Source organism: Notothenia coriiceps, unplaced genomic scaffold (genome assembly GCF_000735185.1).
Source record: "Notothenia coriiceps isolate Sejong01 unplaced genomic scaffold, NC01 NC01_scaffold00037250, whole genome shotgun sequence".
NCBI lineage: Eukaryota > Metazoa > Chordata > Actinopteri > Perciformes > Nototheniidae > Notothenia > Notothenia coriiceps.
The window spans coordinates 4,356,849-4,374,181 of NW_011369951.1; the positions used below are offsets into that span (position 1 = coordinate 4,356,849).

At 42.2% G+C, this 17,333-nt stretch overlaps 2 protein-coding genes across 2 annotated transcripts in view; both read left to right on the forward strand.

The window, feature by feature from the left end:
• The window catches only part of LOC104967202 (lissencephaly-1 homolog A), a 44,920-nt gene extending 30,211 nt beyond the window's left edge, over window positions 1–14,709 (forward strand). Inside the window, exons 5-10 of the mRNA XM_010796619.1 lie at window positions 2,957–3,125; window positions 5,258–5,360; window positions 5,455–5,683; window positions 8,283–8,384; window positions 8,527–8,683; window positions 10,885–14,709. Coding sequence (XP_010794921.1) covers window positions 2,957–3,125; window positions 5,258–5,360; window positions 5,455–5,683; window positions 8,283–8,384; window positions 8,527–8,683; window positions 10,885–10,958 — 834 coding nt within the window. The 3' untranslated portion in view covers window positions 10,959–14,709. The remainder of the gene's footprint in view (window positions 1–2,956; window positions 3,126–5,257; window positions 5,361–5,454; window positions 5,684–8,282; window positions 8,385–8,526; window positions 8,684–10,884) is intronic.
• An 801-nt stretch (window positions 14,710–15,510) lies between these two features.
• The window catches only part of mettl16 (methyltransferase 16, N6-methyladenosine), a 29,859-nt gene continuing 28,036 nt past the window's right edge, over window positions 15,511–17,333 (forward strand). Inside the window, exons 1-2 of the mRNA XM_010796620.1 lie at window positions 15,511–15,670; window positions 15,937–16,074. Of these exons, the coding sequence (XP_010794922.1) occupies window positions 15,947–16,074 (128 nt within the window). The 5' untranslated portion in view covers window positions 15,511–15,670; window positions 15,937–15,946. The remainder of the gene's footprint in view (window positions 15,671–15,936; window positions 16,075–17,333) is intronic.

Here is a 17,333-nt window from a genome sequence, read left to right on the forward strand (position 1 = left end):
ATACTGATACCGGTTAGTAAAAACCATGAATTAATGCTTTGACAAGTCTGCAGACAGACGGCAGGCGAAAAACCTTTTAAAATGCGTGTTTTCTAAATGGAGCTTGGCTAAGCTAACGTTGTATATGCTCCGACCGTCCACACTCACAACAACGGCCTATACAGACATAAATAAACCAGCGACTGTATTCGCCATGACACAGACAGTATGTGGTTTGTACTTGTTTAACTTTTGTCTAGTTTCTGAACAGATATGAAGAGCTGTGAGCTCTGAGTGCTAAGAGCTAACGGCTGTGTTGTTTTTCTGGGGAGCTCATTGAAGATGACGTCACGGCTCCGCCTACACTGCGTTACTATAGATACTAGCCCAGTTCCTAAACTGTAATGTGAGCGCAGCATTAAAGTGAGCCGGGCCTAATAAGGCCTAACCAAACCGAGCGAGGCCGAGCGAGGCCTGCAGTGTAAATGCGCCATAAGATCATCATTGAACATAGGCCAATTAAAGATGAAGTCAGACAGGGTGTGGTCAGTGAAAATAAACACATTAGAGACGGCAGTGTACTCCTTGTTTGTTTGTTTTCACAACTTCTTCCACACTATAATAGGATTCAGTTTGAAAATCAACAGTGTGTTCTTTTTTTAATTTAGTGCCAGGTTGGTGGCATCTCTTGCACACAGTCGTCTTCTCTCTCTCTTTAACGCTGCACCTCTCTTCCTCCTTCATCATTTATGCCTCGCGCTGGAGCTTTACCGCCACTGCTGTAGCTCCTAGACACGCCCTGATACCATTTCTCTCTATGTATCCCTAGATCCCTATATAAACTCTATGGTCTGTCCCTAGGCTATTTCTGCAGCTCTCCCATGCCTCACTGCACAATGCCAATACTCTGTAGCGCTGTTTGTTCTGTATATTTTATTCATGAGACAATGAGAGACACATGTACATCTCCTCGGTTACACCCACCCAGCAGGGATCTTCTCTCAGTTTTGGCATCATCTTCCTTTTCCAACCCCACCCCACCCCTCCCTCCCTCCCCCTGCAACCCTGCCTCCCAACATCCTGCCTCATTTATCTTCCACTTAAAGCCTCAGCTGCCCCACCATGGCTACCCATCGTCAGTGCCATCTATCCCGCAGGAGGAGGAGGCAGGACTGGGCTCAAATAAAAAATTCAGCCCTGCTTCCTCGCACCTCTCTCCCTGGCTGCCTCGTTTCTCTGTGGCCGGGCCGGACTGTCCTACTTCTCTGCTCCTGAGCAGCTCTGTTCAATTTTGAAGGAGCGAACCTTGTGCTCTTCAGTCTGTCGCTGGCTGAGAGGCTCATCGGCTCTCCATCTCCGTGCCTGTGAGGGTGCCTTGCCTGATCAGACTGAACAGCCATTTTGTTTCATTGAATTCATTCAGCCTGACATTGTGCTCCTTTTAGACTTGTTTCTTGTCCTAGAGCAGTGAACTTGAGAAAGTAGTTTGACATTGCGCAAAACACTTATTGGCTTTGTTGTCCTTAGTTCAATGAGAACATTGATATCGGCAGCTGGATAGCATAACGGCCAAGAAAGGGTTTGATTTGTTTTTCCTGTATGCTGAAAACAACATGCTCAGCCACTACTTGATGTAGCTCATGAGCGTAGAGTAGCTAACTTGCTAGCACGCTTTGCAGAAAAATAAGGTTTGCTTTCTCGATCCCTGAACAAACATACGATGCAGGTCAGAGGTCTGTAACAAGGCTAAAGGCTGCCTGTCTTTTACCTTATTTATGTAAGGTCTCAAGTGTCACATGTTTTGTTTTCCAGAGTCAAACCATTATTTGATTTAACCCTTTCTTGCTTATTCCTGTGTTAAAGTTGACCCTCGCTCTTTAAGCTTTGCCACCGTTTGTTTCCAAAGCTCCCCCTTTTTGCCCTCGTCCTCTTTTCTCTGCTTACGTGGCAGATCTTTGCTTTGCAATATGTTACCTTCAGTTCAGCTGGTATCTCTTCCTAGTATGGAAATCAGCAGGTTGCTGACTCAGACATGTCAACCAGAAGATAGGTTAAGAGCTTGGGTGTCAGCTTCCTAACTGCTTACTTCACAAATGGAAAATACAAAAAGTCTTTGTGTTTTTTTTTGGCATTTTCTCTGAAAGAATGTAAACCATTAATAATCGTGAAATAGGGCTTCAATGATACCCTGGAGGAGTGCCAGTGACACAGCATCCAGTTACAGGTAGTTCAAGGATTATGTGTGTTTTGGATGCTGCTGCTAAATACTGTTTAATGTGGGTAAACCTTCGCACGTCTACTGCATTGATGCTCTCCAGGATCAACCCCCCCCCTCTGCACTTTGTACCTCGCAGCCATCTGCACAGTCTGTAGCTTCCTTTGGGGGGGAGGCGGGGCAGAGGGTCTCCTGTCACCGTCTGCCCAAAATCCCCCACCCCAAGAGAGGAACCAAGGAGGGGTTATCCCTCAGTGACAAGCCGTCTGTCTGTTTGAGATCCCTAAACCTAACCGCTTTCTCAGGCTAGAAAAGGAGGCTTACTCTGCATATTGTGTTCGTACTCCTGGCACTGCCACACACGCCTAACTGTAACCCTAACCCTGTCTCATGCATTCCTGCCATTAGCAACAGCAACACGTCACCGACTTTGTAACTCAATATTTAAAGAGTGTGTGGTGTCTGCAAACTGATACCTGTGTGTGTGTCTTTTATGGGATTGTAATATGACTTATCTGGACAGCTTGGTTCTTTTCTCAGCTTATTGGCTGCTTGATTGTTCAGCTGAGAAGCAGGAGACATGCAGCCACAGATGTTGTGACATTTGGGGTCTTAGCTGGGGTTTTGAAAGGGATCCAGTTTGGAATAAACAACCCTTGTGTTTCTTCTTCATTATTTTAGCTCTGCCTGTTAGTGAATGATCAATGTTAGCTTACACATAGGTGTCTGTAAACCTGATGTATGATATGTTCACTTCTCCAGGTTTGGGACTACGAGACAGGGGACTTCGAACGCACACTGAAGGGCCACACGGATTCAGTGCAGGACATCTCTTTTGACCAGACCGGCAAACTGCTAGCCTCCTGCTCTGCAGACATGACTATCAAGCTGTGGGACTTCCAAGGCTTCGAGTGCATCAGGACCATGCATGGTAGGAAGATTCAAGGCTTTATTGTCATGTGCACAGTAGCTACAGTATAGATATGGCAATGAAAAACTTCACAGGCTCCTCCAAAAATGCCCATGCAACTGTTCTTTTGTGGCGATTCGATGAGCAGGAATTTGCAGCCATGCATCACAGCTGCTACCATGTGTTGCTGTTTGTTACCTACTGTATGTGACATGCTCTGTTTCCATGTCATTGCATCATAAATGTAGCTTGTCATGTACACGGGCCTCAGGTGGTGCAGATATCGTCCATTATCACATTTGATGCTGACGATGAGGCTGAATCTGCTCCCCTTGGATCCAGCTCTTCCTAAAATACATCATTTAAATTGTAAAAGAGATTGGTTCAAGAGTGATAATAAGCCTATTTTTTATCCGTGAATCTACAACACCAATGGTCATATCTTCACTGTCTTCTCCTAACACCCCCAATGTGCACACCCTAATTGCCAAGTACATGATGGCAGCAGTGTACATGTGCCCCCAGGCCCCTGCAGATTTTAAAGATTTTTTTCCTTGTTGAAATTGTGAGAAGACCCCCCACTAACCAGCCTGCCGTAGCCCAACAATATGAAGCTTTTTGTTCGCCTCTTCATAAGTCTGCTAGAAGTGCCCATTAATGTCTGACTGTGAATCAGACATGAATGAATGTGAGTGAAATAAATAAGCCTACTTAGCGAACAGGCAGGAGGCACTCTGGCACATTCTTACATTTATGCTGGTGTAGTAAATCCTGCATTCTGTGGAAGTGAGCAACAGATTTCACCGTTTGCCAGTCTTTCTTTGTTGTGGAGCAGGGTGTGAGCTCCTGGCACGCTCAAGACAGACGAGCTGTGTTCACACTGTAGGAAGAAAATCTGATGCAGAGATCGCTTTCTATCGCCTTCGTTTAAACTGATCTCTTTGTCTGTCTCCATTCACTTTAATTTATCAACCATCCCTCCTTTTTTCTTTTACATTTTTTTTTCATCTTTAAAATAAAATGAGGCTAACTGGTGAGGTAGATTAGTGCCGATTTGGGCAGCAGTTGAATTATCGTCTTCAGCACCAGATAGCACTTTTCTGTGTAGCTCCCATCCCTTGTTGTAGCCTGATGGCATGTGGCCTTTTAGAGTACACTTACTGTTGTCTTCATATGTTTAGCAGCTTAAATATGGCCCAGCGTCTAAGTAATTAGGCATCTCTTATTCTCAGTGGAACAAAGAAAGCCCCGGCAAATTGGCTGCCTCACTTTTCGTTTAATTGGCTAATTACGACCAAACCAGGGGCGGATCTACGGCAGCTGCCCCCCCCCACTGTAGAGCCTTGCCCCCCCAGCTGCCCCCCTAACTTTTGTTTCCCTAAAACTGTACTAAAACAAACCTACACTATTTCCACAAGCTTCTCAAGCAACGAAACAAGCATTACATTAGTTAAAAGTGAATCATTTTAAATATCATTTTAGGTCCGTTAAAAACGCAGCTACGGCCCTGCATTAAACTGCGGAGCGGCGTTCACACAGACCGCGGCTCACAGAGCTGCAGAGAGGGAACGAGCTGTCCCAGCACCTATGAATCAGCTTCCCCTGGGAGCATTTCCCCTTCCACTAGTTTTGTTTTTACTAAGGACGAGAGCTTGAAACTAAATATTAAGAAGAACATTTTGTAGTTTCCTTTCATTTACAATTATTGAAGTAAGCTTGGGGGACTCAAAGGGCACCCGATTGTTTGTCTGAACACCTTGTTTCTCTTGTGCATTAAGAACACTAGTGTTAGGGCATGAATTAACAATAAATAAGTTATATACAGTATAAAATACCACGTACTGTCCGCCCTCCCATCCCACCCTGGCATGACCTCTTGCCCCCCCTTTTCCACCCCATATAAAATGTTCTAGAACCGCCACTGTACCAAACCCATCGTTTTTGGCGCTGTTGGTGTCTAAAGACGTGTAAAATTGTCGCTGCATTTGAAGTGTGATTTCTCTGTTTAAAGTAAAGAAGGACAGGTGGGCGTTGCCATCTGAAATGATACATGACATTTTGCAGTAGCTTTAAATGTTGTGTGGTTGCTCGGAAAGCTTTTGAATGGTTCTGGCTCTTACTCAGAACTTGATTTTGTATTTTCTGATTTCCAGGACATGACCACAATGTTTCGTCTGTAGCCATCATGCCCAATGGAGATCACATTGTTTCTGCCTCGAGGGACAAAACCATAAAAATGTGGGAGGTGGCAACTGGGTAAGAACCCTCTAAAACCACTGTTTTTTTAAGGGATGATGGTCTGTTCGATCAATCACTCTGACAACATGCTAATTATTTTCCTGTTGCTCAGCTACTGTGTGAAGACCTTCACGGGCCACAGGGAGTGGGTCCGCATGGTGCGGCCCCACCAGGACGGCACCCTGATCGCCAGCTGCTCCAACGACCAGACGGTGCGTGTGTGGGCCGTGGCCTCCAAAGACTGCAAGGCCGAGCTGCGGGAACACGAACATGTGGTGGAGTGCATCTCCTGGGCCCCCGAGAGCGCCCACCCCACCATCCAGGAGGCCACAGGCTCCGAGGTAAAGGACCACCTCTTTCTGTTACTCTGAAACATCTGCACACCTTGAGGGTTTGGAGGAATCCTAGACCAGGGGCCTCATTTATAAAGGGATATACGCTCAAAAAATGGCGTACGGCAGTTTCTACGCAATGTTTGCGATTTATAAAATACTAACTTGACTGGAAAACGTGCGGTCCTCCACGCAAACTCTAACCCATGCGTACGCACTAAGCACAAAAACGGGAGAGACGAGAAACTGCGATACCGTTGGCAGAAGGAAGAATGGAGAGAAATATGTGGAAATAATACCATAAATAAAATGTTACCTCTCATTTATCATATATGAAGAATTCATTTTCAAACATTGATTAAAGCCAATCTTAAAATGATTCAGTAAACAAACGCCTCTTTGAGACTCCTCAGTGCACACAAAAACATAACTTGGAGAAATAAATAAATACGGATATGTTATTTAAAACCACCTCGAATATATTGTGTTAATGTTATGAAATGTTTTCTCATAAATGATGCGGTAAGCAGGAGGACAGAATTACGTCTAAACTGACGCCGTTTTGCATTTCTATAGGTTGTATACGAGCATGGTTTTATATACTATCATGTTTAATCATGTTTTATGCCGTTTGCGAAGAATTGATAAGTCGCTCGTAAAACACAGGAGGTATGGAAACTAAGAACACCATATGTGGTAAATTGTACAGCTAATATAACACAACACATTAGTTGCGGAGGGGGGGTGGTGTTGAGATGCACAGGCTGCAGTGCGCTGCGCACAGCTGATCGACAGCTGGGACACAAACCACCAAATACAAAAACATAATTCAGATCCAGTCGGAAGGATTCCCCGATCATTTCTTAGAGTTTCTCATCAAGGGGGTGTCTCCTTTCCCCGGTACAAACACAATGCCTGAGGAAGGCTATGTGTATTTTTTTGTCATTAAGCTTTTTCGGACCACTTATTTATTTATTTTGGTGACGATCCGACCTCCATGCTGCTACTCTGGTTCAAACTGCATCCACCAAACAATATGATTTATCTCGACCTCCCCAAAATAACCAAAATCTGACACCGTGTGAAAAGTCTTTTTTAGCTCTTCTGTCGTCATTTCCTGCGATCTTCTTCATAAAGTTTGTCAAAATGAATGAATGAATGGGCGTTTCTTTGACTATTTATAGGCAAATATGGGCGTTACGTGAAGCCCGCAAAAGCTGCACCGCATTTCGAGTCGATTGTGATTTATAAAGGGAAACCGGCGTAGGAAGTGCTGTACGCACTTTCCTCACCGGTACGCAATGTTTGATGAATCGGAAAATGTCGGAAAATTTCTGTACCTATATTTTGGATTTCTACTACGTAAGCAACCTTCCCACGTGAATCCTACGCACAACGTTATAAATGAGGCCCCAGATCTCTTGATCTCTGCACATGTAAAATGGTTAGATAGCTAATCTATAAGTAAGGATGGATTGACTCAATTGTTCAAACGTCACACACAAAGAAGCGTGGTGACGGAGCTCATGGTCATACTAAAGTGACTGCATGCCAACAGGTCATCTGATGGCCATGTTCAGTGTTCACACAGCATTGAACACTGTTTCACACTGTCCCATGACGCAGAGTGTTTCGTCTCTACATGCGCAGCCATGAAGAGTGTCATACGTCCCGCCTCAGACTGAACAGAGCAGCTTGAAATGAGTGCGTTTGAATAATCTGAATGTATATCAGTGCGGCCCAGAGGCAGCACTCCCTCCTCATGCCTTGTGATCTCAGGCCTGTCCCATTTTAGCCTCGTCACATTAGCACAATATTTGCTCTTGTATCAGTTGGCCCAGTATAAACTCTTCCGCTTATACAATAGCTGATTTCTGGTGTTTTGGTTATTGAAACATTCCCAAAACACCCACAGGTATTCTCTTTGGTTTTGCTGCTTTTAATAAACTTTAAAGCCACATGTTCATTACAAGACAAACAACAGTACATGGAGTATTTGGAATAAACTTCAGCACAAACACTAATGAAAATGTACATATGTAAAGGATGAATATAATACTTTGAAAAAGAAATACATGAAACACGGTGACTCAATTTCAACTCCAAACAAGGTTATGTTTGGTCAAAGAAGAAGAGATCTTGCTTTATGTATGTGATACCGGCCTAAGATGCAGAACATTCATTGATCACCAATTTCCACATTGCTTTATTCCTGCTTCATTCAAAACTGCGCTAACCAAAGCTGTGAAACACAGCTCCACATTTTCTGCAGCTATTGCTTAGATACACCGGCCTCCCTATTTCCACACAATGTCCACTGATGCAGTTAAAACCATCGGGCATGTAATGACGGTTAGTTCCAGTTTGCTTAGTACAGCGTGCCAACATCTTTGTGTTCACAGTACTTGGTGGTAAATGTCGCAGTGGATGCGTTTATTTAAGCGGATCTCTCTTCCCCCACTAGGAGTGGATTTTAAGTGTGCTTTATTTCTCCCTTTATTTTCAGGGACTGAGGATTTGATGAGATTACTCACATTTTTGATTGTACTACGTATACGTTTTTCACCATTATGGCTGCTCAATGTGTTCCCTCTTTGTTCCTCCACAGACCAAGAAGAGTGGAAAGCCAGGCCCCTTCCTGCTGTCTGGCTCCAGAGACAAAACAATCAAGATGTGGGACGTTAGCATCGGCATGTGCCTTATGACACTGGTGAGGACCACCTTATGCTAACCCTTTTTATTTGTGAATGTAAATATCTGGTTAAAATGTCTACAGTGAAAATACTTAGCTTCAATAAGAAAGATGAAATAGTTGCTTGTGTCTTGAGCAGTAAGTCTTCTTCTCTTCCCAGGTTGGCCATGATAACTGGGTGCGTGGTATCCTCTTCCACCCCGGAGGCAAGTTCATTGTGACCTGTGCAGACGATAAGACCTTAAGGATCTGGGACTACAAGAACAAGCGCTGCATGAAAACCCTGGGTGCCCACGAACACTTTGTTACCTCTCTGGGTAAGCATTACTAAAATAAATGATATGAGCTCCATCTTTGTTATTGTTGGACCAGTTGGGCTCCTGAGGGGCAGCAGGAACAGGAGTCCACCTTCATTGGACAGTAGAGCACAGATATCTGCTTTAGCCAAAGGTTGAATGATGTGTAGAAGCCCCTGTGTTGAGTCTGCTGAGCGTCCTGAGGATAGTGGGCAGCTGGGGTTTGAGAGGTAGACATCGCTGCAGGATTCTCTCTCCCCCCTCCCCCCCCCGGTCTCTGCAGCTCTTCAGCAGATCAAGGCTCCGTTACTCTCTCGAGGAGCTCTTCCGCCAACTTTTCCTTGGCAAGCCGTTTGAAACCCAGTCTTCTTAAATCCTACATCAACCGAAGAGGATATAGCTGTGAGCTATTGATGTGATGCATTCTGGAGCAGTGTTGAAAAAACAAAGCACCTTTGTTTGAAACCATTGGAGAAAAAAAAAAGTATTTCCCCCGTTTTCTACAAAGCATTGTCCAGTGTGTATGAACAACACAATACCAAGTGCTTCTCCTAAGGTGTTTGTATGAGCGTTCATTTACTCTCAGACTGTAAAATAGCCATCAGTGACTAATATTTGATTTATTTGCTGGAAAAATATGAGATCTGGCCAATGATTCAGAGGTATGGAGCCTTTTCAGACACAGTCTAAAAAGATATTGTCTGTACATATATTGATTTAAACACTGGCAGTGTCACAGGATTATCATTCCTACTAACTTTTCTTCATAATTCTGCCAGTACTCTCAGAAAAAAAGGTACGAAAAAGACCTTAAAAAGGTACAAACGCTTGTCACTGGGGTGGTACCCTAAAGGTACAAAACCTATGGGTACAAAGTTGTACCCTTGTACATTGTACCTTTTGTATGTACCTCAAGGGTCAAATATGTACCTTCTGAAATGGTACAAATGTGTCTCTTTAGGGTACCACCCCAGTGACAAGGCTATATTTACCTTTCAGGTACACATTTGTCACTTTATTGTACTATATTGTACCTTTTTTAAAAGTGAGCACAGGCAAAAATCGTTAACGTTAGTTAGCTTCACACACGGATGCATTATGACCAATACATTCAAAAACATTTAACCGGCAGTATTCTGTTGTTCTCCAGGGACTATGGAGCTAGCTAGCGTTAGATACCATCTCCCCGGTCTTTTCATGAAAGGCATTAGCCCTAGTTAGCTAAATGTTAGCTACTTGACTAGTCATGAATGAAGGTAAAGTTCACTTACCTCTGAATTTCCTAGCTTCCAGTTCAGTTACTTCTATCCCATATTCTACTACCTTGGTGATAATATCACTAGTGGATAGACAGGTCAAGGTAGAAGTTGTCCCACTGTTCGCCATGTTACATGTAACAATGATGTCTTTTGAAAAGACGGAGTCTTTAAGTCTGGCCAAATATGACCGTTAGATTATCTCCCGCTCTTAGCTCTCTTAACCAATCAGGTGTTGTGTAACATTAACGTCTATTTCTCAGCGAAGCACAGCAATAATAATTAAAATTAAATTAAACCAAGTTTATTATCACATATCATTCATGAAATTAGTGAAATAGCCTACTTGTAAAAAAAATTAAAAAAAAAAATGTTTTTTTAAACAGCAAGGTATTTGCAGCAGAGCTGTGTGGAGCAGTCTATTCACCATGTTTCAACCGTTTCAACAAGGAGGCTATACGTTCAAATACCTCAACAAATTACAAACAGCCCGTTATTTTTGATAAACTGTCCACTTATTGGTGATCTACATTGGCAGTCTCAGTTACTTTCAACCCTGAACAAATATTAAAACTTAATAAAGTGAGCAGAGCCACCGCAGGCTGGCTTTCACTATGTGAAGGGTACACTTATGTACCTTTTCAGCAATACATATTTCATGCGTACCTTTTACTTGAAAAAGGTACTTATTAGTACCATACAGGAGCATGATTGTACCTTTTTAAAAGAACAAAAATGTACCTGTACTGTACCTTTTCTTTCTGACAGTGTATGACCACCAAATTAAACAGGTTTTGAATTTAATTTGGTCTCAAAGTCTTACATTTCACTAGCTATTGTCTAGAGAAAACACTGGTTTTTAATCAGAATCTGCCGTTACGCTGCTCTCTGAGGAACACTCAGTTTTATTTAAATGCATTTTTATTATTTTTTATTTATTCTGATGATCTTTTGTTTCCCCCACAGATTTCCACAAGGCTGCTCCCTACGTGGTCACTGGCAGCGTAGATCAGACAGTAAAAGTGTGGGAGTGTCGCTGATTTGGACCTTGGAGGATTGGACCAACACCCCCAATTTCCCAGGAGCTCCTCTGGATCCCACCTCTCCTCCTGCCATCCCACCTCCTCTTTCATCCCCCCCCCCTCCCCCCTCACCTAACCCTGCACATCATCTCCTCCGGCTGCACTTACACCATGGTTATTTACTCTCTGGTCCAATAACTATTGTCCTTCTATGTAAATTATTCCTGGATGTAGATCGAGCTATTAAATGTTACACAAAAAAGTATTCTTGCATGGTAATCCAAAATTGTATACTGTAAATTTACATAACGTCTAGAAGTACCATAGGTTTACCACGAGGCTGGCCGTCTGTCACGCAGCCTTACCGACCAACCGAAGGCAGATGTTTTTGACTGGGTGTAAAATGTAGGGCACTAAAAACCGATAATTTAAGAAATGACAGTGTCTTTATGTGTAAGATTTATTTTTTGTCTATTTTTTTATTTAGGATTTTTTTTCAGTTTTTTCTCTCCTTCACTGTCGTAGTCTGTTGGTGCCTCGCTTGGTGAAACTTCGGAAAGACGAGGCTGGAAAAGGCTTATATGATGCGATTGTCTGTGGGGCTTTGTTATTGAAATAATCTGTAGCTTTATAACATCACTTCTCAAGTGTGCATACCATTTCTCTTCATGTGGAACTAGGTAATATTTTAATGGCTGTATATACGAATGTTTCAAACTTTTGTCCTTGGACCTCGGGGGCTTTAAAACAGCGTTGTACTCTTGTCAGGGTGGCAAACAAACCACTGCTAGGCTTTAGATAAATTATCCCATTTAAGGAATCTACAGCGAAGAATAAGTTAAAATGCAAACAAGTGGCTCTGTGAATAACCGCACTTAGTTTTCACAGTAAGCCCGACGTAGAGAGCAAGTTTGTTTGTGTTGTGCTGTCGGTGTCACAGCATCAACTGAACAGAGTTAAGGGATTACTCCTGATTAATCTCCAGCACTTGATAAAGGCCCACAGATCTCCTGTGACCTTGCATGTGAGACTCTTTGTTGAACTGAAGCCTCTGGCCACAACTAGTCCGCTGAGCACGAAGTCTCGGCAGGGTTCGGTGTATCATAGGAATTATGTAAAGTCAGAAGATGGTGAGTTGTCCCGCGGCACCTGAAGCCTACAAACGGAAGCCTTGTGTAAAATAAACCCGCTAAAGAGAAAAGCTGAAGGCATGACGAGGAGTCAGTGAGCCCCCTGGGTTAGATATCTGGGATGTGCAAAGATCTCTAATTTCTGAGGGGGAAAGATATGTTCTGCATAATAAAAATGGTTTTGAGTAAAAATAAATTTAAAAAAGTCAGTTTTCTGTGAAAATATGAAATGTAAATTTAGCTTGTTATTAGGATTTGGCAATTTTGTATTATCGCACTAAAGGATGAACTGGATGGGAATTTAGGATTAGTGTGGAAATGCTAGCAGATGCTAAGTGATATGTGGATGGTGTTTCTGTCTGTAGAGCGGTCTGATGCTTCTTTGTTGTAAAGAGCTCCTCGCTGTTTAAAGAGGCAGCAGCAGCGCCAGCATACGGAGGAAATGCTTAGAGCCCGAGCAGCGAGGATCTCTGCAGACAAACCCATCTCACATATATGCAAACGTCGTCCGAGTGGCTTTCCTTAAAAATATTCAGCTTTTGATCTTTGTGGAGCTGTAACTAAAAGACTGGATGATAACCAAACCAGTCCAAGCTGTAGAAAAAAATCATTCCACTCTCCTCGGAGGATGAAAAATGAAACATCTTGCTTCTAACTGTTGCTGACAAGGTGGTTCATTAATCTTGCACATCCCTGTTTTCACTAAATCTTTGGTCCTTTAATGATGATCAAAGACAACATTGAAATTGAATGATGTTGATAAATGCATAAACGATTAATTTCTGATTAGCCTTTTCATTCCAATGCAGTTCTTGGCTAATAAAGAATCCACTGCTTAACTGATGTCCTTATGTTCGCTTCTTTGCCACGTTTTCCTCTTCCTGTGTGTACCGGATGTGTTGATCTGCTGCTAAAGCTCCTGCTAGTGGCTGTGAGTCTAATGTGACCTGTTGATGTAGCACCGCTGCATGTGAACCTGCACCAGAGGCAAAGCTGTCGGAACAATGCTTTTTAAAAAGCTTAAAGACTGGATCAGAGGCCGATTGGTTTGAATAGTGAGCTCAGAAACTGTACTTAAATGAGCTCTACATTATAAGGAGATATACTGATTGGCTCTCTTGCTTAGCATTGGTTAAATAAGATTATTGATACCACTCATTGTGGGAGATTGGTGAGGGCTATCTTTGCAATTCAAATAGAAAAATAGAGATATCAGTAAATCAAGACTAAAAAAATTGTCTGGTCTGCAAATGTGAGGGCATATCATTTTAAGTGTTACATGCTTGAAGCTGTAGTTGATTTCAACAAATTGACACTGGGAAATATTGAACATTTGATCTACAGTTAACGTAGTTGTGAGCATAAAACAGTTTGAAAGGTCTCCTTAATGTGTCAAATTCAGATGACACTGAGCTGGAAAACAAACACTTGAACTCGTAAATATTAAGCCAGTTTGCGTAGTTTAACACACATACTAGCCTGGCTTTATCAACACACAATACCATAACATAAACCAGCAATACCAGCAACAAAAAGTTCAGAAATGAATGTCTTGAAGAGAAATTGTTAACATAAGGTATTACTTTTAAGAAAAGCTTAAGAAAGTCATCAGTAAAGTAAAATTGTTCTTATAAGCTGACTAACCTATGTGACTATTTCTCAACTTGAACCAGTTTTAAGCTTTAGTGTGAGTGTTATCAATTATCTCCTAAAAACCCAACTCTTGGCAAGCAAGCTGATAAGCGATTCTCTCCAAATCTCAAACTATTGCTCTCACATTGCTGTGTACCAGCTGGCTTGAGGAGTTCAGACAGCTCTGTTTGTTGGTTTGTTGTGTGATGCTATTTGAAGGAGGTTTACGTCCTCTTCTGTAAATGCAATGGGATTGTGGCAGACTAGGATGTCCCTAAGGATAAGCTCTCTCTTTCAGGGAATATAACTCATGTCTCCCTTCGATGTGTGCCCCCTTGAGGTTTTTTTTTTCTATAAGCGTTTTTCTCTGACCTAACTTCTGAGGCAAGGATTTTGGGTGGGGAATCAGCTCATTTTGTAGTACATTGGCATGACTAATGAAGATGCCAATATGTTAAATGTTCTAGCTGAAGCCAAAAATGGAGACGTGTCAATAAAATCTGGTTTAGCTTGAGAAATCAGCCTCCTTTTGTTGTTGATAATGACTAGTCTCCTTAGGATCACGCTATGACATACCAGACCATACAATGTAAATTAAAAACGTTTTCCATTTCCTTGGTTTTACCCAAGGAAGGTGTTAAATGAAAGGTCAGGACGATGTGTGTTCTGCTTCTTTTGTAAGAATCAGAGGAAAAAGCTACAACACAGCTGCTGCTGGTGTTGTAGGCAAGTGTTGAAGAAAATCCACTTCTACCATCCGCAGGTCCAAAGCAATCCTTGTTGTGCTGTGGTCTGGTGTGAAGGACCGACAGACACCTTGTCTGCAGGTCGTCTGCTCACCTGTCCTCTGTTACCTGCCTGTGAAACAGCCGAGAGCTTCACAACAAGCTCCTCCAGTAGAGCTTGTGATGTTTTCACCACTAAGGTCTCACTCTTCACTCAGCAAACTGTTAACAATATACCTGGTTGTCATTATTGTTTGCGATATAATAAAATAATAAAATCTGCAAATGTGTCGTCTGCTTATTCTTAGTTATTATACTGAAGGTGGAGTGTATTGCTGACAACGTTGAGTTAAATGTAATGTCACCAGTATACACCATCAGCTCATTTGAAGTGGGGTATATATAGTTATGGTTAAACTTAGAAAGAAGGATTCATTGCATTGTTTTTTCCCCAAAACTAAATGGTTCAAAAGAAACTTACATTCAACATACATATTAAAAATTGTCATGTTATAGCAAGACACAATCAAAGCTTAATAATAAAATAACGGTTAAGAAAAAATAAATTATTGGTCAAGTTTTTTTTTAATGTTTATATCCTTTTTTGAGTTTGAAGGTATGATAAGTATTTTTATGAAGAAATGTAAATAAAGCATTCCCAATTAATCTGAAAAGTTGAAGTAGTGTTATAGTATTTGAAAAAAAAACCATTGCAAATATTTTTTTGTGTAAGAGGTGAGTGACTACTTAATTATCCCTATACTATGGTACGGGTACGAATAAACGAATTGCACATTTCCCCTCTGTGGGACTAATAAAGGTATTCTGATTCTGAAACAGTAAGATCAGATGTATAGGTACATAAACAAATAACAGGATAACAAAATAACAAAAATAAATAACAAAACATGTAAGGTGTCAACATAAATGATATAATATAAACGAATAACTTAAGTAACTGCATTTTTCTAAAGTTATTGCTAAAGTTGTATTGTAGCTTAATCTGGAGTTTATCACATTCACTTCACACACACGGGAAGTTTGTTCATGGCGTCATGACGTAGTGAGGTGACGTCGCAAGCATCACGGAAGAGAGGCACAGAAAAGTGAACATCGTTTGGACAACGTGAGTTTACAGAGCTGTGAGATCTTCTTCCACACAGTCGTTTAGTCAAATAAAGTCACCACCAGTCTGAAAGTAATAACAGGCTTCAACACAACACGGATAATACCACAATAAAAGGTAGGCAGGCACAAATTATAGCTACACATTAGCTTAAATGATTAGCATGCTGCTTCAAATTAGCTTCAAACGAGTTGTTTCCCACATCTCAGTCAGGAAAGACACGTCTTCATGTGTATATGTAACACCCTGTTTCAAAGGCAACCTTAATTGAATAACAAAGTTCTGTTTTTTCTCTTATCGGTCTGATTTTATATTTAATTTGCGCCTGTTGTTGCTGTTACTTCACCCTGGCTCGTGTCATGTCTCTCTCCCCCGGAAATCAGAGCTCTCATCATGGCTTTGAATAAATCCATGCACCCCCGAAACCGCTACAAAGACAAACCTCCGGACTTCGCTTACCTGGCGTCCAAATACCCAGACTTCCAGCAGCACGTGCACACCAGCCTGGCAGGCAGACCTGTGTAAGTACCTGACACCAGAAGTACTCGGTCAGATGTGTAACTTAAAGGTCCCATGACATGGCCATTTCTTCTGATCATAATTCCATTGTTGATGTCTACTAGAATGCTGCTAGCTTCTCAGTGCAGCTAGGTGCCTTCTCCTCTGCCAAAGCCCCTCTTACCTGTGGGGTTCCCACAGGCTCTATTCTGGGCCCCATCCTCTTTTTACTGTACATACTGCCCCTAGGTTCAATTCTAACAAAACACAATATTCCCTTTCACTGCTACGCCGGCGATGTACAGATCTATCTGCCTTTCAAAGCAAATATCAAACACTCACTACAGCAGTTGATGGACTGCTTAACAGAGATAAAATCGTGGCTGAGCATTAACTTTTCTCAACATCAACGAGAGCAAGACTGAGGTCATCTTTTTTGGACCCCAACCTCCAGCCTCTCTGGTTGATATTCTGGGCTCTCAATAAACACATCCTCCCCTCTGTCATGAACCTTGGAGTTACCTTCACTAGCACTTTTAAATTCGACAAGCAGGTCAGCACCGTAGTCAAATCCTGCTTTTTAAAAATAAGACTATTGGCCAAAACCAAGTCATATTTATCTTTTAAAGACTTAGAAAGGGTTATTAATGCCTTCGTAACCTCAAGACTGGATTACTGCAACGCTCTGTATCTGGGTATGGACCAGGCCTCAATCAAACGCCTGCAGCTAGTCCAAAACGCAGCTGCACGTCTTCTGACTGGCCACAAAAAGCGTGACCACATCACCCCAATTCTGGCCTCACTGCACTGGCTTCCAATTTGGTTCCGAATTGATTTTAAACTCCTTTTATTTGTTTTTAAAGCACTAAATGGGCTGGCTTCTGCCTATATAGCTGAACTCCTCCAGCGCTACACCCCAGCCAGAGCTTTAAGGTCTACTGACCAGCTGCTGCTGGTAGTGCCCAAGACCAGGCTCAAAACCTGAGGGCACCGAGCCTTCGCAGCAGCTGGCCCTAGGCTCTGGAACACTCTGCCCCTCCATGTGAGGTCGGCCCAGACCCTAGGGTTTTTTAAATCTACTCTTAAAACACACTTCTTCTCCCTGGCCTTTTAGTCAGAGCGGAGCACGACTCTTGACTTTTCCCTGTGTTTTTTATATATCTGTTGTAATTTATTGTCTTTTATCATGATTGTAGTAATGTGTTTTTATTACATGTGCAGCACTTTGGCTCGACCAAAAATCGCTTTTAAATGTGCTTTATAAATAAAACTTGATTTGATT